The 23,815-nt window shown below is 38.2% G+C and overlaps 1 protein-coding gene across 1 annotated transcript in view; it reads left to right on the plus strand.

The window, feature by feature from the left end:
• Window positions 1–23,815, plus strand: part of LOC126203093 (protein still life, isoforms C/SIF type 2) — a 582,152-nt gene that overhangs the window by 473,018 nt on the left and 85,319 nt on the right. The window contains exons 6-7 of the mRNA XM_049937336.1: window positions 11,693–11,863; window positions 16,383–16,569. Coding sequence (XP_049793293.1) covers window positions 11,693–11,863; window positions 16,383–16,569 — 358 coding nt within the window. The remainder of the gene's footprint in view (window positions 1–11,692; window positions 11,864–16,382; window positions 16,570–23,815) is intronic.

Raw genomic sequence — 23,815 nt, forward strand, 5'->3', positions numbered from 1 at the left:
CCCTTCTCACTCAAAAATCAGACAATAATTCTACTTTGATATTTTGGAAGAGAGTAAGGTATACTATTATCATACGCAATAAAGACAACAGATCTGTGCTGGTTTAGTGTTTACACAGATTGCCCAGACAATGTGTAACTTCACTTAAAAGCATTAAGGAATTTTTTCGCTCTGTTACCAGACAAGTTGTTTTGCCCCTGTGGGATATCATCTCAGTCAGTGTGCAATGAATTTGCTATTATTAACTCATACATGTAAATGCTTTGTTCAATAGCTGCTGCTTTGGCTTCCTTGTGACAGTGATAACAAGAGGACTTTAAGTTCTATCCATTATGCTCCAAGTTTTCACTTTACCATTTTACACTGACATGTATTTAGGAAGGATGTGAAACATTTGTTTCATGTACACCTGGTAACAGTCAACATTTGGCAAAGAAACGAGAAATAAAATCAATGTGTGTGTGTGTGTGTTTTTTATTAATTGTAAAATTTTTATAAAATATTAATAAACAAGATCTAACTTTTACTTCAGTTTACATACACTGATGAAGAATTTAAAGCTCATTAACGGTTTGGATTAAAGTGCCAAGCTACCAAAATGTAAGACTTTGCATTAATTTTGAATCATCAAAATGAGCTGCATAAAATTGTAATATGGAGGTGTATGTGAAAATTCTCCTGCATATAAAAGATTCTTAATTATATAGACAATTAAGGATGCAGTGTGAGCACTCTCAGAAGATTTGAGTGTCCAGTGTTCTGTGTCCTGATTGCTGCAATGCTGATTGCTGAGTGATCAAACAATGCTGTCAGAACTAGCATTTCAATAGGCAATGTTGAATGTTCAGGGTGTCACGTTTGAATTCGAATGAACAATGAAGCAGTTGCTTGTCTGTTATTGGTATTAATTCTCAGAAAAGAAGTGTGTGTAAATCCCTAGTACAAAACAGGAAGTACTGCTATGATGGCTGTACTACACAAGAAAGACAGAGCTTCTTTCCTCTGTAACATTCCTCTTCTTGTTCCAGTTGGTGTATGTGTAATAGGACTTGCTTTCTCTGCTCCCCATACTTCTCACACATCTAAAGTTTGCCAAGAAATTTGTCATTTCTGAGATGAAAATAACTTGTGGGGATTTTGATGAATAAGTTAAAATATTATTTGAGAATAAAAACTGGAATAGACACATTTTATGTTGCACAGCCCTGAAAATATAAGGATAGATGAAACATATTTTTTAGGAGTGTCATTCTCATGTAGCAAATTTATTACTAAAAAAATAGCAATAATCATTTAAACTAAAAGCTTCTAACATGGAAACTTATATTACACTTATTAATTAAAGAAATCAGGAATAGTGGTGACACTGTGAGCTTACAGTTAAAATCCATAACACTGAAGAAAGGAATAAAAAGCATATTAAGAGTACAGTAATGGCAGTTCTTCTTTACAGTAGCAAGTGCTTGCAGAGGCAAAAACAACACACTGAATGATGAAACAGAAACATGTATACACACACATTTTGACTGATTGGTGCTTGTTGTGGCCTTTAGTGTAAAGACTGGTTTGGAGCAGCTCTTTGTGGTTGTCTGCCAGCCGGGGTGGCCGAGCGGTTCTAGACGCTCAAGTCTGGAACCACACGACTGCTACGGTTGCAGGTTAGAATCCTGCCTCGGGCATGGATGTGAGTGATGTCCTTAGGTTAGTTAGGTTTAAGTAGTTCTAAGTTCTAGGGGACTGATGACCTTAGAAGTTAAGTCCCATAGTGCTCAGAGCCATTTGAACCATTTGTGCTTGTCTATCCTGTGCAAGCTTCTTCATCTCTGGATAACTACTTCAGCCTATATCCATTTGAACCTTCATACTGCAGTCAAGCTTTGGTCTTCCTCTACATTGTTGAACCCCAACACTTCTCTCAGTTACCAAACTGACAATTCATTCATGCAGTAGGATATGTCCTATCAACTGATCCATTCTTTTAGTCAAGTTGAGCCATAAATTTCTTTACTCTCCAATTTGATTCAGTTTCTCCTCTTTAGCAATCCTACCTAGCTTTCTAATCAAAAACAATTTTGTGTAACACCACATTTCAGAAGCTTCCATTCTTTTCTGGTCTGAGCTATTTATCACCCTCATTTCACATCTGTATTAACTACACTCCAAACAAATACCTTCGAGAAGACTTCAAAACACTTAAATTTATATTCTGTGTTAACAATTTTCTCTCTTTCAGAAACAGTTTCCATGCTATTACCTATCTGCATTGCTTTGATCATCTATTGTTCCTAGTGTCTCATGTTGTATTCTAATGTTCTCAGCATCACCTGATTTCATTAGACCACATTCAATGAAACCTGTTTTAAATTTGTCAATGTTCATCCTGTTGACAGTTTTCAGGGCATTGTCTGTTCAGCAGCTCTTTAAAATTCCTTTCCATCTCTACAGAATTACAATATCATTAGTTAACCTCAAAGTTTTTAAATCTTTCCCCTGAACTTTAATTCTCTTCCCAAATTTCTCCATGGTTTCCTTTACTCATTGCCCAATGTATAGATTTAATAACATTGGACTGCAATTCCCTTCTCAACTAGTTCCCTTTTGCATTCTTTTTTTTCTTATAAGTGCAGCCTAGTTCCTGTACAAGATGTAGATAATCATTTGCTCCCTGTATTCTGTCCCTGTTATCTTCAGAATTACAAAGCATTTCAGTCAACATAGTCAAAAACTTTGTCAAAATGTGCAAATCCTATAAATGTAGGTTTGCTTTACTTCACTCTATCTTATAAGATGAGGTGTAGCATAAGTATTGCTACACAAGTTACTGTCCGAAATTTGCAGTTGCGACTTATTAAACTCATTGTTTGGTAATACTCACCTCTGTCAGTATTTGCCTTCTTTGGAAATAGGATTTTTACATTTTTCTTCAAGCCTAATAGTATTTTCCTTGTGTCATGTATATTAAATACCAGATAGAGTTGTTTTGTCATGGTTGTTTCTCCCAAGCAGTTCAATGACTCCGAATGAATGTCATTTATACCAGGTGCCTTTTTTCGACTTCTTTCAGTGCTCTGTCAGATTTATCTCACAGTATCATGTTTCTCACCTGATCTTCATTCACTTCCTCTTCTTTTTCCAGTATATTGCTGTAGTTTCATTTGTATACTCTTTCTATATGTTCCTTCCACCTTTCATTCTTCTCTTTGTTGCTTAGAGCTGCCTTATCATCTGAGCTGTTAGTACTCATACTCTTGCTTCTCTTTTCTCTGAAAGTGTAGCTAATTATCCTTTTGTCAATATCCATCTTTCCCATGTTCACACTTACTTGTGTATGTTTGCATTCCTGCTCTAGCTATTCCTACTTTACCATTTTACACTTTCTGTATGCCTTATGTTTTAGACATCTGTATTCCCTTTCACCTGCTTCATCTGCTTGGTAGATAGTGATGCCTCCCACATCTTGAATCTTGTGTAGCCTATGACACAGAAAACTGCTGATACCCGTACCCGGGCTTGTGGAAATATACATTTTAGAGCAAAAATTACTACATGAAATGGTAGCTGTTCTTTCTCATTACATGTGTAGACACTCTGCAACATAACTGCTATGGATACACAATTAAAGTTATATCTTGAAATTTTTGTGTGGTATTGCATGCAGGGGAAAACAAACACACAGCAATTTCTGAGGGTATTTTGTCCCATCGCTACAACTACAAGAGAATGTGTGTTTTTCTCACAAAATTTGTTTCAGTTCACTGAATAAGCATCATCAGTGGTCTGGAATTAAAGATATTTACAATTTAATTTGTTTTCTAGATCAAAAAACTGTTGTTAACGAACTATATTTTAATATAACAAACAAATCAAATTGTAAATATCTTTAGTTACAGACCACTGATGATGCTTTATTTCAATAAAGCACAACACATCTGGTGAGAAAAACACAAATTTTCTTGTAGTTGTAATGACGGAACAAAAATACCCTCAGAAACTGTAAAGCAACTGCGGACAATATGGCCATACAAATGAAGAAATTAAAGACATAGCAGTTTGTGTGTTATACATGCACATTTTTTCATGACTGTTTTCATAGATGTGAAGGAAATAGTAGAGAAAGCAAGCAAAGTGAGCTAAAGGGAATATGAGGAGTTAGCTTATCCTCCTTTGTTCACAGTTGCCAGGAAGATAAACTGCTGTACTTAAATCATTTGTGTAATTATATCTGCTTCACTAATTTTTGTACTACAATCCTTGAAATACAGAACAACAATTAAAGAATGACATTCAACAATAGCATTGTCAGTTTCTGCACTAGACCTCTGCTTGTAAACACAGATGTTAATAAATTCAGTTTGTGAAATGTTTTCCACATTTCTGATGATTCCATACTCTGGAACCAAGAGGCAGAGAAAAACTGTGCAGATAGCCCTGAGTGTTCAACATTGTTCTGCACCAGATATTTGCTTGCAGAGATCAGTAAACACATTATTTGTCAAAATTCTTAATATTTGTGCTGGTTCAGTACTGTGGTCTCAAAAGGTAAACAAGATGCATGCACGTTTATACCAATTACTTCTTAATGACAGGTATATCAACTGAGGTATTACTTTACAGCTGTTGCTCATGAGAAAAAAATATTTTAGTACATTTGTATTTTTTGGTTGGTAGTGAAGAGTGAAACAATGAATGCAACCACTGTGAACATTTCTCATTACCATCACTGAAATAAGTGCCTAGTTTACACCATTACATTTAGAGCTGTTGTTGCATATTTATTTAGTAAGAAAAATTGAAAATTGGGTGCAAATAAAGATACCACAGTCTTCCCATAATGTGTTACTGTCTTGACTATCTATTTACCAGATGTGCTTACTATTATTTTTGCCATATGTTACTTTATATCTGTGACAGTAATCTACAGCTGAGAAAATATTTTTCATTTTTGTTATATCAGCATCCCCTTCTCACTTAGCTTTTCATTTACATCAGATTTTGTCATTATTGCATTTGAAATCATATTTATTGTGGAATTGTGGAAATAGCAAGAACAGAATATAGCACCAGTTTGTTTGAGCCTAGATTTTCCTTCTTTAGTTTGACTATGAGAAAAAAAACACAGACTGACGTATTTAAGAGTTCATAGTAGAATAGAGAGAAATACTCAAAGTACTCAGAGTTATTTATTATGGTACTCAGATTAACTTTTCCCACCATTCCTTTTACCTTTCTTCCAAATGGTGAAACCACAACAAAACAGTTTGCAAACTTTTGTTTCCATTCCTTGACTGTCTTATTTTAAAATGGTGTAAATTTTTACTTTTGACTCTGTCTTCTGATTTTACAACTGTGAAATAATATTACCACCTATAAATTTTTCATTTTGTTAGTAATATAATGTTTTTACAGTTTACACATCTTATGTCCATGTTTACATGTCAATTTTTGATTGACTTACATAACCAGGTCAATAAAGTTAATTGAGACCATGTCAATACTTACTGAAATTATTTTCAAGCAACACTTATAATATTTCTAAACTACATTTATTGTTGTTAGAGGTCTTTAGATTTCTGTCACAGTTAAATAGCCACAACACGCACTTTGTAAACTCAAATAGGCAGCAATGGCATGAAATATTAACACTTCACAGTACTCTGATGATAACAATTTTACAATAACTCACTGATATTTATCACATAGTTCTTTCATTTCATGCTCATGTCATGTAAGTACAAACCTGAGCAATTTTTTCATTAATCCTGAATCTAGTAAATTAATGTAATTTAACACTATTTTTCCCATATTGCTTGATTATTTTGCTGATTCTAGACAGATACAATATGACAGTATCCAGTCAGCTCTAAATATTTAGAGAGAACCTTACAAAATCTAAGCAGTGAAATGCTACTGTTAATTGGAGTGTCATTATTTTCTTATTCCGCTACATCCATTGCTTTACTTTGACACTGAGATGTATAAACATGACATGTTTTTCAGATTTATTTGTCTGATAAGTTAGAATACTGTTCTGTTAATGTCCCTTTTCAGGGAAAGCAGAAAAACTGTATTTACATGAACATGAAAATTACTCCCATTCTTCAAATTTGCAATGTACAAGTAGGCCCCAACTGTTGATCCACCTCCCGTGGCAGAATCTGTATCACTTAAGTGTACATGCAACACAGAGAATAATAAAACATAAATTACAGTCTTCACAGACAGTAGTGTTCCTGAGTCTCACTCGATCCACATGCTATATCATCCAATAGCCAGTAAAAAAACTGTTGTTTGCAGAATAATTTGCCTGTCAGATATTTCCATGTTTATGTACATGTCTAATTTTTTAAAACACATTCATCTAGCATGTGTTGTGTATGCATGTATAATTTAAATAAACAGGTCACTGAGCTTGAGAATATGCATTTCTGATTTGTGCTCTTTTAGTACTGGCCCTTACTGAAGAAATATCTGCATCTATTTCAACATCTACATCTATACTCTAGCAGATGATGCTATCATTATTTGTTCCATGAACTAAGCATGCCATAACAGTTCTGTTTATTTTTAATGCTTGCTGTCACAATGATGTAACTATGATTACCTTCCTGTAGACTGCTAAGTTTTTGCATGAATCTGTCACTTCAGATACTCGACTCTGTTAAGGCCAATGACTTTTGTGTGTTTCACTGAACAAGATGTTCAGCAAATAACAGGAGTCCACTACTCTAGAGACTGTTCAACATTAGCTGTTTACCCTCAGAGATTTCCCTAGTGCTCGTAGAAATGTAACAGTCAACTGCCATGTTTTTCATAAATTCATACAAGGGCTCAAAGGAGCAGCCATTTTTTTAATAAATGAGGTAACAGTGACTTAATAGTAGGTTGGGGTGGTGTTTAGGTTTGGTAGTTGGTGTAATTCTGTTCTATGATAGGTAATTTAAAATAAAACAAAAATGTTTCTCATTCTCATACATGGCATTGAGAATATGAATCTGTGGACCATATGTCTGTAGAACTGATTGATGGGTGCCATCCTTAATGTATATGGATAATACATTTGTTTTTGCCCACTTTCTGAGAATGTTTGTGATCTTTGAAAGCCTTTTCAAAACATATATACACCACAACACCAACCAATATAATGCAGTAGTTGTCGGGGGGGGGGGGGGGGGGGAGGGGGTTGGGTTGTTTGGGGAGGGAGACCAGACAGTGTGGTCATCGGTCTCATTGGATTAGGGAAGGACGGGGAAGGAAGTCGGCCATGCCCTTTGAAAGGAACGGTCCCAGCATTTGCCTGGAGTGATTTAGGGAAATCATGGAAAACCTAAATCAGGATGGCCGGACGCGGGATTGAACCGTCGTTCTCCCGAATGCGAGTCCAGTGTCTAACCACTGCGCCACCTCGCTCGGTGCAGTAGTTAAGACACTGGAGACACTTTTGGGAAGATCAGAAGATCAGACTTCAGTTCCAGAATGAGATTTTCACTCTGCAGCGGAGTGTGCGCTGATGTGAAACTTCCTGGCAGATTAAAACTGTGTGCCCGACCGAGACTCGAACTCCGGACCTTTGCCTTTCACGGGAAAGTGCTCTACCAACTGAGCTACCGAAGCACAACTCACGCCCGGTACTCACAGCGTTACTTCTGCCAGTACCTCGTCTCCTACCTTCCAAACTTTACAGAAGCTCTCCTGCGATCCTTGCAGAACTAGCACTCCTGAAAGAAAGGATATTGCGGAGACATGGCTTAGCCACAGCCTGGGGAATGTTTCCAGAATGAGATTTTCACTCTGCAGCGGAGTGTGCGCTGATATGAAACTTCCTGGCAGATTAAAACTGTGTGCCTGACCGATACTCGAGCTCGGGACCTTTGCCTTTCGCGGGAAAGTGCTCTACCAACTGAGCTACTGAAGCACGACTCATGCCCGGTACTCACAGCTTTACTTCTGCCAGTACCTCGTCTCCTACCTTCCAAACTTTACAGAAGCTCTCCTGCGAACCTTGCAGAACTAGCACTCCTGAAAGAAAGGATATTGCGGAGACATGGCTTAGCCACAGCCTGGGGAATGTTTCCAGAATGAGATTTTCACTCTGCAGCGGAGTGTGCGCTGATATGAAACTTCCTGGCAGATTAAAACTGTGTGCCCAACCGAGACTCGAACTCGGGACCTTTGCCTTTCGCAGGCAAGTGCTCTACCAACTGAGCTACCGAAGCACGACTCACGCCCGGTACTCACAGCTTTACTTCTGCCAGTACTTCGTCTCCTACCTTCCAAACTTTACAGAAGCTCTCCTGCGAACCTTGCAGAACTAGCACTCCTGAAAGAAAGGATATTGCGGAGACATGGCTTAGCCACAGCCTGGGGGATGTTTCCAGAATGAGAGTTTCACTCTGCAGCGGAGTGTGCGCTGATATGAAACTTCCTGGCAGATTAAAACTGTGTGCCTGACCGAGACTCGAACTCGGGACCTTTGCCTTTCGCGGGCAAGTGCTCTACCAACTGAGCTACCGAAGCATGACTCACGCCCGGTACTCACAGCTTTACTTCTGCCAGTAGATACATGTTTCAAAGTTGTGCTGACCTTTAGAGTAGTCACAAGAATTGTGTATAACCTGTTGCTAGTGATGTGGAAATTGTAGGATACTCTTGGGACTGCTAGTTGTGTTGATAGTCTGAGTGGAACAGTCTGTTACTTAACCTAGTGGTTGGTCAGTCTGACATGTTGTGGTTGTGTACTGATCACCAGACCAGAACTGTAAAATGAATACAAAATTAATTTTAAAAACTTATTTATGAAGATCAGTTTGAAATTGGAAAATGGTCAAAGAAGCAATTCTGCCTTTTTGTTTAGTAATGGAAAGAAAAACAATGAAAACTCAGGCTAAATTCTTAACATTTCCAGACACAGAGACAGCCTTTGACGTTGAAAGATGAAATAAGATGTCCTTAGACAAATGGGGCTAAATAAGAAAGATATGAGCAATCTACAACTATTAAAACCAAGTGGGAGTAACAGAAATGGAAAATCGTCAAAGGAAATCCACTGTGTGCATTTTTTATGGCAACACTTTTTGGAAATGATAAAACATTTGTTTCATAGATTTTTGACACATTGTAGTTTGTATACCTTCCACAGTTTTAGTAGTTCATAGTTAAAATTGTCGTCTCCTGCTAACGTGTTTGAACTCTGATCATTCAGTGATTTGTTATACACTGGCTGTATCCCTAGTACTATTGGCTTTCATATTCCTTTCATATTAATTTCCTCCTCTTTTTGACACTTTGGGACAGTTCTTCTCCATTACACATGCCTTTGAAATAACCTTTCCATCTCTCAGCCCTCTTGTTCCTGCAGTTATCAGAGTTTTCTCATCTGCGCCTTATAATTTAACACCATAAATTCTCACTTCTCTTAAATTATATTTAATTGACCTTTGCTCTGTATCGTATATATAAAATTTTGAAGAGAAACTCTGAAAGTTTTTCTTTCTTTCTTTCTTTCCTTTTTTTCTTTACAAACATTTGATATGCAAACCATGAGTGACCCAGCAGACATCAATACAGCAATTGAATTCTTGCCATACCTGTACCAGCCTAGCATCGGTGTCTGTGACAGTCCCGTATTCTCTCCTGGAGCTCTACTACATCACGTGGTAGAGGCAGTACATACACCAGATCTTTAATGCATCCCCACAGAAAAAAGTTCTTTGTACAGCTGTGGTACACTTGTTTTTGTTGAACTCCAACACACAGAAAGCTCGCTCTCCACCTGAACTCGCCACGTTTGTGTTTGTGACTAGTGCTGACTCGGCAAATTACCAAAATACACTATGGCTGTATACATGAAAAAAAAATTTTTCAGGGTTTCTTTTCAAAATGACATAGGTATGATATCTGTACAATGTTTGGTTCTTATGCAATAAATAATTGAAAGTGTTCCCGTACGTAATGTACACCCTGTATTTGACATGGTGGTGACAATAATATATCACACAGTAAACACACACGAATCATAGTAACTCAGATAACACATGAGAAAAAAGTTTTCAATATATATGAAGATATACTATATGCACTGCAACATTAACACATCTGAAAGGAGAAACACAAAATCTCATGAATTAAAAAAAATCCATTAATGAGGTAAGATGTAAACACTACAGTCAAATTAGCACACTGAACATTCCTCAGTCACTCCAGGGCTACTCCAGAGACATTGTGGGTGTCTTTAATTCCTCCTCCTTTGAAACTGTAAATTGCATAATTTGAAATATGGTCCTTGGTTTGAAGTTGACCACTCTTACAGAAAGGATCATTTGCTAGATCCCACTTTGTCATTTAGCTTTTACAGTGACCCGCTTCAGTCCTTATTTTGTTTAAGCTTGTCCAGTGTCTTCTTGGGAGGTCAAAACCAGAAACTCTTTTGATCACATCAGCAATAAGGATTCCGTTTTGTGGTGTGTTTCTTCACTGACAATCCATTTCATCCTCAAAAACTTCTGATCTTTGTATGGTTTTCCAAAGAGATGTCCTCAATTTCAATTGAACCCTTGTGTGTAAATGATGATGAATGGGGAGGTGGCTATGGTTTGATATCTTCCTTTTTTTTATTACAGCTTTGTGTTCGATATTTGGTGGTTGTATATTGACTAGCAGTGGTAGCCAGGTTGTCCCCACAATGTTTGGTTGGGCCAGTTATGATCCTCCTCAGTTCAATGAGCTGCCCATCATCTTTTCTGTGTGGGTGTTCATTGCCCATACTGGGATGCAGTATTCAGCAGTACTACTATAGACCAGTGCCAGTGCTGATGTGTGCAATGTGTTTGCATTGCTTCCCCTCGAGCTGCCTGCTAGTTTTGCTAGTATAGTTGGCCGAACATGTACTGGCCTCCCAGCCGTGGTGAAGACAAAGAAAGTGTAGGGATGGGCTACTATGACCCAGCCTGAAGGAAGATATAAATACAATTCTTGTTAATTTCATTCTTGTGCATGCTATCTCAGTCTTACATCTTCGTCTTTCATTAATAAACTGAATTTATCCACAGCTTTTGTCCTTCTCCTTTTTCTGTAACTATGATGCCATGGCCTGCATTAATTGTTCCTTTCTGTGTTATATCACACTATTGAGTTCAGTACCTGACTCTGCTTGTCCTAATTAAGATACATGTTGAGTGAGTAATGATAGGGAGAAATAATATATAATTTTCCTATGCTTGCTCACTCAATGTACTGTGTGTTGTACAATTATTTAATTTGAAATCCATGTGATTCATCTCCTATGTTTATCCCCTTTCACAGAAGATAAATGGCAGTTTGACTGTGCTAAAACTGTATGTGTTTCATAGTAATATTTACTGTGTTAGCAGAAGTTATAAAGCATACGTATCCTGCTAAAGACTTTTCATATAAAAAGTATTTGACTACTGCTTTCACTGAATGCCACAAAAGTGTGTCTGGTATCTGTGGTACAGATGAAACAGTTACTAAATATCCTCTTGTGTAATATTGTGACTGAAGCAGAAACTTTTTCTTCAATAAATACTTAATTGTAACATTTGAAATGCAGTAGTCATGTAATAAGCTTAATTGTTGAATTATTCCTCATTTTCAACAAACCAGTGTTTACTGTATGATAAATGAAATATCTATTGAATGTTTTAAGTTAATCTATTCACTCTTCCTCTTTTGACAGACTGCTCATATCTACCTGAGGGATGCAATGTCTGTCGAGGAATTTCTGGCAAGCGCGTGCGGTCGGAAGAATTTAAACCCGATGGAACATTTTGTACGGGTCAAGAAAAGACGAGACATGGAAGACCACAATTATTTCGTTCCTCATCGGACGGATCTTATAGAGACATATGTATGTTAAGTACAAGTTCATAACACAGTTTTTAGAACATGCAAGATGTTTTTAAAGTTAAACATAGTGTCCTTGTGAAGAAATATTGAAGTTTTCTTTAGTTATAGTTTAAATAGATATTATATGGTGCTATATGTTACTAGTGTTGTAACTGATTACCAGAATAAGGCATGTGACTAATATTATCATTGGTATTGCCAATTGTGAATTGGCTCTTGATCTGCTCTCATGCTAATAAAAGTAATCATTTTGGTGACTGTTAACAAGATAAAATAGTTGACAGCTAAAAAGTTCATGCTTGTAAATAGTTTGACATCTTTTCAATGTCAAGATACATATTTTATGGATATTGACAATATTACGAAAAGGATAGATTGCCATTTGCCATGTAGTGGAAATCTTGGGTTGTAGACAGGCACAACGAAATGACTGTCAAACAGCTAAGCTTTTGGCCAAAAAAGGCCTTCATCCGAACCAGACAACATACACATGCTCACTCACACAAAAGCAACTCACACACACGTGAAGGCCTTTTTGGCTGAAACATTACTTATTTGACAGTCTTTTTGTTGTGCCTGTCTGCGACTCAACATTTCCGCTACATGGTGAGAAGCAAAGTAGTACTTCATAAGATTGTCATTATTCAATCTTGGATCTTCCATTATTTGTAAATTTATGGTTACATAGATTAGGGAAAGGCTACCACTCACCTTTAGTGGATTGATGTGTGGAGCATACAAACACACAGCAACAAACACTATTCACACTGTCTTTCAAGCTCTTGTTCCTTTTCTGGTAATCTGAGTGTGACGAAATTTCAAATAAGCAAATTGTAACATTGACACAACTCCTGTACATCAGACAAATGTTCTGAAATTGTGTGGATTATGAGATGAATAAAACACATTTCACATTACTAGAAAAAGAGCAAGACTTTGAAAACTAGAGTGAACGGTGTTACCTGTTGTGTGTTACTACACTCCACACATCAGTTTGCTGTGAGTAGTTTGCCATTCTCTCATTCTATGCATTGTTTCATCCAAGAATTTCCATTATTGTTGTATGATGAGTAACTTTTCAAAACACACAACCTCACAGAAAGTTAAATTTTTCTGACAAATGAAAAACCTGTACAGCAAAAATAATTTTATATTTTTTTTGAAATTTATACAAAATACATCTGTAGGGCTACTGATAAAAATGTGTAATTTTTTGATTTGCTGTCAAGATGTGAGGAGTGTTCTGATTAAATGTAGTTTGTTGTGTTTTAAGTGGATGATATGCGTTTTCATGTTAGCTGTTTTGGACATATTGCATTTTGATGAGTTTTCAATAACATAGAACTGGTAAATAAATTTTATTTTTTGAAAATTCACTTTTTTAAATTAAATAAAGCACTTGAACACCAGAAGCAGAAATAAAAACATTAATGTGCCCCATTTCCTGTTCTTCAGAGAGAGCACTTTGAATCTATTTGATACTTTTATGAAAGTGTATCCACATCTGCCTAATGGCAGAAAGCAGTTTGAAGTGTGTTTCGGATTTCACATCAGTTACCCATTTGCCTATCATGAATTTCTTCTGATGAATCGTTTTCAGATCATTGACCCCATTTACAGGCTTCAAATTATTGCATTGTTTAATGTAATCAGATATTTCCAAATCTTTCACAAAAATCTTTCTTCACCCACTTGTGCATTACCTTTCTGAAGTTTTATGAAGTTTCTTTACTACTCCATCAAAAATTCAGTCAACAGATAAAAAGGAGGGTATTCAAACTGGAAACCCAGGAGGTACATCAGTTAAGGCACTAAAGATTTTCTTCTAACTAAAAACGCAAAAATCAATGAAAAAGTCACTCCAACTCTCCATTCTACTGAATTACAGCAAGCTGTTTCTCACACACTGACATAGTTACTTTACACACCACCATGTTACAGGCTACAATTTGGAGCCCTCTAGTGGCAGAGGGCTGCAAATACAGAGACATGATGTATAAAGACGTAGAATGTTAATAATGTTTGCTTTATTTTCAAAAGACTTTAAGAGTTTTCACATAATAAATTCAGAGGCATCACTTTTCAACACACTCTTGTAATTTATGGTTAATATTTTATGGAATTAGTTCTTTTAGGAGTATTATTTTATTTTGAAAGCATGGTGTTCAGTTTATGCTATAGTAACATAAAGTCACACTTTCGTTATTTTCTTTAAGAAATGCACAGTTATTAAATATTTGTTACTCATGTGATTACTGTTAAAAATGCGTAATCATGCATGAAACTGAGATGTGATAACAGTGTCTCTCTCTCACTTGTTATAAATCATAAGACACTGTAGCTTATTGAATAGACACTAATAATTTCAATTGCTTTAAATTGATACATTAGGTCGTGGAGAATTCTAATTTCACTATTGCACTGCTATAACACTTAACTGAATAGTTGTCTGCAATGTGAAATAAAAATCAATGCTCATAGATTGAACACTGCTGGCGAAATTTTTATGTTGAAGGAGCTTTCTGGGAATCAACTGTCATTTTATGATTTGTTCGTGTTTCATTACATCGTTCCTTCATTAAATTTTTATAAGTAATTGGTGGTCAACATTTGTTATTTATTCCAATTTAAAAGGTTTATCACTGTGGGTTTCTAGAATATTAGAAACAGCATCACATTAATGAGAATAAATACTAAACAAAATTATTTTTGCAGTTATCAGTTTGTTTTTAAGTTGTATAAATTACTCAAAACTCTTGAGCTTATTTTTTCATGATATATTCTTTCTGGATCTTTGAGAGTCACTCACTATTATTCAGATGAAATTCGATAAAATTTAAACTGCAAATATGATAATAGGCTTGATTTTTTTACCAAGAGAGTTCATCACACTACTGAACATGCACAGAGAGAAACCAATGCCTGTGGTATAGGTCATTTACACACACACACACACACACACACACACACACACACACACACACACACACACGTGGCTGGCATCAGAACCTTGACGATACATCTGATGTTCTGTTGACTTCTTCTTGTTGTCCACTTGGTCCGTCTGAGTTAGCTTTGTCAGCACCTCATCACAGTGAATGAGATATTGATTCAAAGAGATTGTAAAGAAGTTAGAACATTCTGTCATGGGTTCTGGGTATATGATTTTACAGCAAAAATCATTAACCCAACACAGTTTACTGCATAATAATAGTTGTTTATTGTTAAATAACATCTATTTCTTACCATTCTCTAGTCAGTGTTTTCCAAATAGTCATTAACTCTGTAGTATTGATTATTTAAGAAATGTACTTTAACTATTAGCTTGAATATTAGGATTTTAATTTTCTTTCAATCTCCTTGGACAATTATTGTACAGTTTTATTCCTTTGTAGAAAATACAATCCTGCTCCCAATCCTGCATCCTGTGGGTCATTCCCTTGTGGTCATCTTAGGTGCGAGACCTGTCCCACACAGCCACCCACTACTTCCCACTGTGTTACAGTCATAAGCATTTCTTACCCTATAAAAGACAGGGCCAGTTGTAAAAGCAGCCATGTTACATATTGACAATGTTGCAATTACTGTGCAGTATTCCATGTGGCCATGACAAGCAACCAATAAACCACACACATGGATGACCAATGCCAAGCTATTGTAAACCACAAACTAGACAATCCAGTTGCCTAACATGCTGTGCACCACAACACAAATGACTGCAACAGCTGCTTCACTACATGAGCCATACGGATACATCATTCCAGCTCCTCTGAGCTTCACGGATGGAAATTGTCTCTCCCACATATCCTACACTCTCACAATCACCCTAGTCTAAACCTCCACTAATCTATTTCCCTTTGTCTCACCTTAATTTTTTCCTTCTCTCTTCTGTTCACATCACTCCTACCCCATCCAGATCATGTACTGTCTTATCCCACCACTCTTCCTCCCTCCTGCACCCTCATAAGGATACTCTCTCTCTCTCTCTCTCTCTCTCTCTCTCTCTCTCTCTCTCTCTCTCTTCCTCTTCCTCCCCTTCTTTCCCCATTGTACACCCCTCTCCATTTCTCGCTTCCTTCCCTCTCTCTCTCTCTCTCTCTTCATCTCCACCTACCTCTCTTATCTGCCCTTCCCTGTCACCGTCCCCCCTTTCTTCTCTGTACCTCTCATATCCTCTATCCTCTGAATTCCTTTTATCTTGTTGTGCAGCCACTGAGTCGTCTCTCAAAAGGCTTGCCTCACACCATTTCTGCTACTCCCTCATTGCCTCATTTGTCCTTCTCAACCTCCTCCCCACCTCCATCTGCCCAGGCAACTGCTCTCAATAATTGATAATCAACAGTTTTGCAGTTGCCACGTTTGTGTATCTGTGGTTCTTTTTGTGTGTGTGTGTGTGTGTGTGTGTGTGTGTGTGTGTGTGTGTGTCTTAAGGTTCTACTAATATTTTGATTTTATGAGTTGGAAATTGTGAAACTAATGAAAAAAGTATACATTTCTTTCTTTTATAACTCAATTTACAGCTCCACACACACGAGATAGTGGAGGTTTGTGCAAAGATACTGTATCAGGTAGAGCTTCAGCGTACCACTCTCGAACAGATGTGGGGATTCTCAGTGGAAGCAGAACTGATCGAGAACGCCGATCGCCAAGACGAACTGTGCTGTTATGTGAGCAGAGTGGAGGACAAGAGTGTTGCTATGCAGAATGGTAACTATAAGCCACTTGTTCTTTAAGCAAAATAGTATATTTTTCAGCTTGCTAGGAAGTGTTCAAGGATGTAACATAGTTAGTCTATGGAATATATAGTGTTTTCAGAAAATATGCAGACAAAAGTAATTACATGGAAATGTCAGACATTAATCTTAATTATACTGGTAACACTTTCTTTGTAGTTGGAATAATTAGATGCAGCTATAAAAGATCAACAACCCCTTGTAGACCTTGTAGAAATATTAGTTGAAGTATAGTGTTCAGTTTAGCATGATATTTGTTTTGCACATACAGAATAGTTGATCTTTCAGCATACATTTAATGAAATTCGACAGTGTGCTCTGATTCAGAATATTCAACAGGTATCAGTAATAATAAGAAGTGAGATGATACTCCTTGTTCTCACTATCATGGTGTTTGAATTCATTGTTCTTACTCCTTTAGATGTTTGGTAGCCAAATGTAAAGGGTTAACCATAACTCCACTGACAAAACTTTAGAACACACAACTTTATAGTGTGGGCAGCCACAGCCACTGAAATTCATGGCAAATTGAACTTGATGAAACCTAAAACAGCTGTTAATTGATGATTTATTCATCTGACCAGTTTATCTGCATTAAAGCATCATCTTCACGTGATAACATAGATTAGCACACAGAAACACGCCCAACATTCGTGGTCACAGAAACCATCCCATGGATAGGGCGAGTAGTCAACAAATAATAACAGGCAAAGCATTGGGGCAAATAGTGCAGGGGATGAGGCACCTGTAGTCGGTTGTCGTGAGGGTAAAGCACTGGAGGCAGTCAGCTGTATACACCCTGATGGGGACCACCTTCTGACCGGAGATGCTGGTGAACAATGGAAGAACACAACTTGCCAATTTGGTACACAGCTTACTGCCTCCAGTGCTTAGGCTCAAAACAACCGACTACAGGGTTTTATATTATATATGCTGCCTTCTACTATCAGATATGCTCATTTTTGACTAGTTTGTTACTGTGCCTCATCCCCTGCACTATTCGCCTCAGTGCCATGTTGGTTATTAGCTGTTGGCTACTTCCCCTCTTCATGGGGTTGGATTCTGTGACTGCAAACATTGGGTGTCTGTGTGTGCTAATCTGTGTGAAACTGTTATACAATGTTCTACCATTAAAATGGTTCCCAACCTTTGGAGTTCAAATCCTGTCATGCCTGCCATTTGTTGTGATATTCCATCATTCACTAGCACCTCTGGTCAGAGTGTGATCTCCACCAGTGTAGTGTGCAGCTCACCGCCTCCAGTGCTTTACCCTGACAACAATCAACAACAGATGCCTCATCCCTTGCAATATTCGCCCCAATGCTCTGTCACTTATTTGTTGACTACATGAAACTCTCAGTAATACGGCCATCAGTAGTCCGGCCTCTCAGTAATCTGGCACACTTCCAGCTTCTAGGCTTTCAACCTGAAATGACGCCTACAATAATGAAATTTCATCTGCAACAATGTTTTTAGTTAATTATAATGTTCAACATTCCTGTAATTGTGGCTTTCCTTGTGGATCATTATCATGGCTTCTGAAGGAAAACACATTATGCCAGACCTCAAGCAGAAACTCGAAATTAGATATAAACTGATCTGAGGTTCTTCACAGAAAATTGTTGCTGCTGGCAACAGTGTTGGACGAGCAACTATTTATGACCAAACTTCAACAGAAAAGGGGTAATCATAGGCTCACAGGAAAGTCACAATGAAACAGATGAAGAAGAGGACATAGGAGGAGAGAACTTGAGGATATCTCGAACTGCTGGTGCTGAAGCTGGAGATGTCTTCCTGGAGTACATTATGCAACAATCAGAAACGTGGTAGGACCTATGAAATGCTTGTAAAGCCATTATGTGATAAAGCATACTACCGCTGCATATCATCATCATGTCAACTAAAACTTTGGGACATATTTCATAGTGAATGTTGAGTGATACTAATATGCAGGTACACACTCAAGGACTAAGTTTTCTGTAAAAATGAATGTATCTTTTGCTTTGATAAAATTTTTATTCTAAATTTTAGGCACACTCAACAATCTGGCACTTCCGCTAATCCAACACCCATATGTGCGAGGAATGGCTGGTTTAGCAAGAGTCTAGTGTACTTCTCCTCTTCATGGGGTTGGATTCTGTGACTATTAACATTGTGGACATCTCTCTGTTTGCAGTTTTACTCAAGTTCAGTTTACCAAAACTTTAGAAGCTGTTTAGGGATATTTTCTGAGAATTGTGTTGTAAGGGACCTATGGCCTCCTGTGACTTGATGCAGAATAATTGCATTTTGTTTGACTTCTTACCCATATCTACTTATTATCCATAATGCCCTGAAAACATATGCACAGTGATGCAAATGTTAAAAGTATATGCCATGTGTCTTGTTTGGAAACAAACTTGTTCCATTCACGTATGGTACTAACTGTTGACAACAATTATGCCCAATTTACTCTTTGCATTAGTGGTATGTTAACAATGGTACCCAGCAGTATGGACAGGTTAGGGATAAAGCAATGGCCAGTAGCACCTCATGTGTGGATTCACTGAATGCAGTAGAAGAGTGGCACAATGACACCACGATGACATGTTTGTGCAGCAGCGGAAACCATGTCACAGTACTTTTGGATCTGTAGATTACTCTGTGTTTAGTGCTGTACATTGTAGTTATTGTATATTACAGACTTTTTCATTGTTGTGAAGAAGTTTTCACAAGGTAATTAGGATAACGAAAAGGAAAAGTGTTATAACATTAATACTCTGTAATGAGCCACTGGAGACCACGAGTTCCTTATACTAAAAGCTCAGAAAATGCCCCTGAACATTCCCAAAGTCTTGTCAGCGGAGTTCCAATTCACCCTGATAGGGGAAAACTTCTTCTCTAAAGAAAATTGACTGTTTTGGACTATTTACACAATGATGAAAGAGGGTAGTCACATTAAAGTCGTAGGGAGCAATTGGACAAGATGAATATTCTTCACAAATTCAGCTACAAGTAGATGCTACAGTAATTTAAGGAAAAGTGCTCAGGACTAACTACTATTAGGGTACAACTGTATGCATACAACAGTTATGTATGTTTTTATTCACAGTAGCACATCATAGGATATCAGGAAAATTAGCAGAGCAGTTTTTGAGTCTTAAACAATTAACGAACAAAACACCTAGTTTCCACAACAGCAAATTACTTTGTATTCATTGCTATTTATTTTGGGCACAAGCTTTAGCTTAGCAAAATGTAAGGGATCTAGCAGTAGTATTGTATGTACATTACTCACAGTTCCCCCACCATGTAAGAACTTCAGAAAGTCAAGATTCTGAAAAAATGAATTTTGTAACACATACCAGTTGGAAGTGTGCCTTCCTTTGCTCTAATTAAATGGAAACATTTTGTTTTTAGTCATATTGGATATATATAATAATTTGATATCACAAAGATATTGCACATCACAATGACTATGTGCTCACGTGACTGTGAAATATGTTCCACTGAATGAAAACTCAGAATTGGAAGACATTTGCAAACTTTATAATTTCATGAAATAATGCCAATCCACTGATCAGCTGCATCCTGGATGGTAGATATTTCCTATGATACACTGCTCAAAAGAATTAGGGAAACATGACTTTAAGTGTCTGCTATACTTCGCTGAACAATAACTGAGGACTGGTATGTTACCAAATTATACCTTTCAACAGTGGAAAATCTAGGATGGAATGTAACAACATTATGAAAAGGAAAGTTGCCACTCACCATATAACGGAGATGCTGAGTCACAGATAGGCACCAGTCTGGTGCTTCAGCTCGCAGTGTGGCCTAAGATGCCTGAGACTGCAATCATGTGTGGATGAGTGGCATGTGCATGAATGTGTGTGTGTGTGTGTGTGTGTGTGTGTGTGTGTGTGTGTGTGTGTGTGTGTGTGGTCAATTTGTATGTGTGTGTGTGTGTGTGTGTGTGTGTGTGTGTGTGTGTGTGTGTTTTGTATGATTTTTTTTTTATGAAGGCCTTACTGGCCGAAAGCTATATTTTTATCGTGCCTATCTGCAACTCATCATCTCCGTTATATGGTAAATGGCAACTTTCCTGTTCATAATATTGTCAAATTACACCTTTATGTTTCACAAATTAAGTATACAACAAAACCTCATTGCATCCTCAATTGTTTACATAAAAAGAACTGAAATGTCGATCACATGTCAAAAACAAAATGGAAGCAATCATTCATTCTGTCATCCTGGGTGCTATTCATTGGACTTTGAGAGCTTCAATAATGTGTGTGCCCTCCATGAATATTTATCAGGGCTTGCCATCTACATTGCATCCTCTATACAAGTCTATGGAAGTCACCCTGTGGTATCCACTCCCGTTCTTCAGCGAGAGCTCATGAGAGTTCTTGGAGAGTGTGTAATGAAAGAGGACAACCATGAGCACGTCTGTAAAATTTAAAATTTTCCCAGTGAATCAACTGTTCAAAGAGATTTATGGATTGTAGCCAGTCATTGTAAACTTCATTCCATGATATTTTGGCTGAATAACTGCCAGCCATCTTCAGTTGAACTGAACAAGGACTGACAAGACATTCTCTGCTCCATCTTGTATTGTGCGCTGATGGTACTGCCGCGCATGCATTGAAGTCGTGGAGACAGAAGGACCACACTGCTCAGCGGCAGCACCCTCACTGGTGGAACTGCAAGATTTAGCTGCTGTCAGTATAGTCACTGGCTGCAGCTATCAAAGTCTTCTGGCATCTTCATCTCGAGCAAATTTTGGAGATGATGGGATTCCACGTGTTATTCAGTGATTACCAACTGAATAACGCGTGGAATCCCATCAACTCCAAAATTTGCTCGAGGTGAAGACACCAGAAGACTTCAAAAGCTGCGGCCAGTGACAATACCGACGGCAGCTGAGTCTTGCAGTTCCACCAGTGAGGGCATTGCCGCTGGGCGGTGTGGTCCTTCTGTCTCCACGACTTCAACACATGCGCAGGAGTACCATCAGCGCACTATATAACACGGAGTGGAGAATGTCTTCGTCAGTCCTCATTCAGTTCACCTGTAGATGGTTGGCAGTTGTCCAGCCAAAATGTCGTGGAATGAAGTTTACAACGACCGGCTGCAATCCTGAAATCTCTTTGAACATGAACATGTCTGTCAAGCACGTCCCACATACGTTTTGAAAAAAGCTGCTGCCTCTGCAGTTATATTGTATTGCTGCTGTTAATCTGCTATTGGTGGCTAGTATTTATGTACATCTATAAATACTGAGTCATACTTACAGTACTGAATCAGATAATTGCTAGGAATAGTGGCTAATGAGGTATGTTCTTAATTTTCTTTTGAATTCAGAGGGATTATCAGTTTCTTGCTTTAAGTTAGATGGGGGCTTGTTGAATATCTTCTCTCCAGAGTACACAACTCCATTCTGAACCATAGATGAGGTGGCAAAGTCTACATGGAAATAGCTTTCATGCCTTTTATTGTAATTGTGTACATCATAGATTAGCTTAATCTGATCAGCAACAAATAACGTTAAGTAGTGAATGTATTAGAAAGTGAGTACAAGAATCCTAAGATGGTTTCTGCAAGCTGTACAATTATCTACTTCACATGTTAATCTTACTGGTCACTTCTGCTGAATGAACACTTTATCTCCTTGGAGATGTTTGTTGTAAGGGCTTTAGGCTATGGTAAAGATCACCAGAAGCTATACAGATGCTGTTAGTATTTTTAAATGTAATCAAGCTCAACAAGCCAAATTGTTCAACTATTTGCTGAGAATTTCGAAATTTGTAAGTACTAATTGCATCTTTATAGCCTCTTATGTTGTCTCCAGTATTAGGAAACAAAATGTTTTGCACAAAAACTTTTCATATATCATAGGCTAATACTTATACAAGATGTAAATACCAGCCATGAAAGCCTGCATTGTACAATCAAACATTCATTCTGTAGTGTCCTGCGGTCAGCAGGAAAGAACTAACAGTCAATCTGAACACAGTTTATTACAAATAAAGAAAAAACACCTTCTTGGCATACACTTAAGTTTTAAATGCAGAAGCAAACAAAAAAACCACACCTCTGTGGTAGCAAAACAGATAAGCAAACAAGATGATGGAAGAAAATACTGACCAAAACTACTCTACAAAATACAACGTGCTACTACAGGACTACGGTGTGTGAATACAAGGCTAGGGCCAGCGTAAGTACTGGCCGAAGCTGTTCCTAGCAGTTGGTAAACACTGACGGTCTGACAGTCTAGGCGTGCTTATAAAGCCAGGTTGGCAGAGTACTACAGCAGTCATATGAGTTCCGATTGGTGGAACTCTGTCACATGTTGTCTGGCGAAGTAGTTCCGTGTTTATTTGGAAAGTCAGTTACTGTTTCTGCCTGCTGGCGATGTTTCTACCCGCACTGCTGAAAGAGGGTTAGCAACCCATCTTGCGTGTCTGTTTTGTGGGCCCTCTAACAATAAGGGGCCGCTACAGCATTTCTCCCCCTGGGAAAATAGATGCACAGCACCACAAACGTCCATAGGAGTATGGGCGTCCTAGTTGATGTCCATGGGTTTATGGCTAGCAGGGGTGGGAGGTGGTGACGCAGCATGGGCAGCTGGTGGTGGAGACAGCGGGTGAGGTGGAGGTGGAAGCGAAGGTTCTGCCACAGAGTGGTCGGCAGTAGGCATTGGCAGCTTCGTTGTCCACCAGACAGGGGCGAAGCTGGTTGAGGTGCCAGCGTATGGTGGAACCGTCAGCCCATCAAAGAGATGCCATTACCCAAGCACAGAGTTCGGTGATGTTGGCAGGCACCCAGCGCGCCCGTGGATAAGAGAAGGTCCGCCCCCAGACCTCTTGCCTGACACGAAAGGAGTGCATCGGCGTGCAGGCAGGAGGGTGAGAAGGAACCAGAAACCAGGAAAGATATGGGGGAGCAGAATGGTGGACCATGACGTGTCTCAGCTGGACTTTTAATGGCATGGGGGGGGGGGGGCAGCATGGTATGTAGCCAAGAAAAGAAGCACGGCGTCCTCCAGCGGATGATGGCTCAGCAGCTTATTGAGCTGGGTCTTGAATGTCCACACAAAACATTCTGCCTGGCCATTTGATGCAGAATGAAATGGGGCAGTATGGACAAGGGAAATTCTATTGGCAGTACAGAAGTGCTTAAACTTGGTTGAAGTAAACTGTGGACCATTATCCGTAACACTCGTTTTGGGCAGC

Source organism: Schistocerca nitens, chromosome 9 (genome assembly GCF_023898315.1).
Source record: "Schistocerca nitens isolate TAMUIC-IGC-003100 chromosome 9, iqSchNite1.1, whole genome shotgun sequence".
In the NCBI taxonomy this organism is placed as follows: Eukaryota; Metazoa; Arthropoda; class Insecta; order Orthoptera; family Acrididae; genus Schistocerca; species Schistocerca nitens.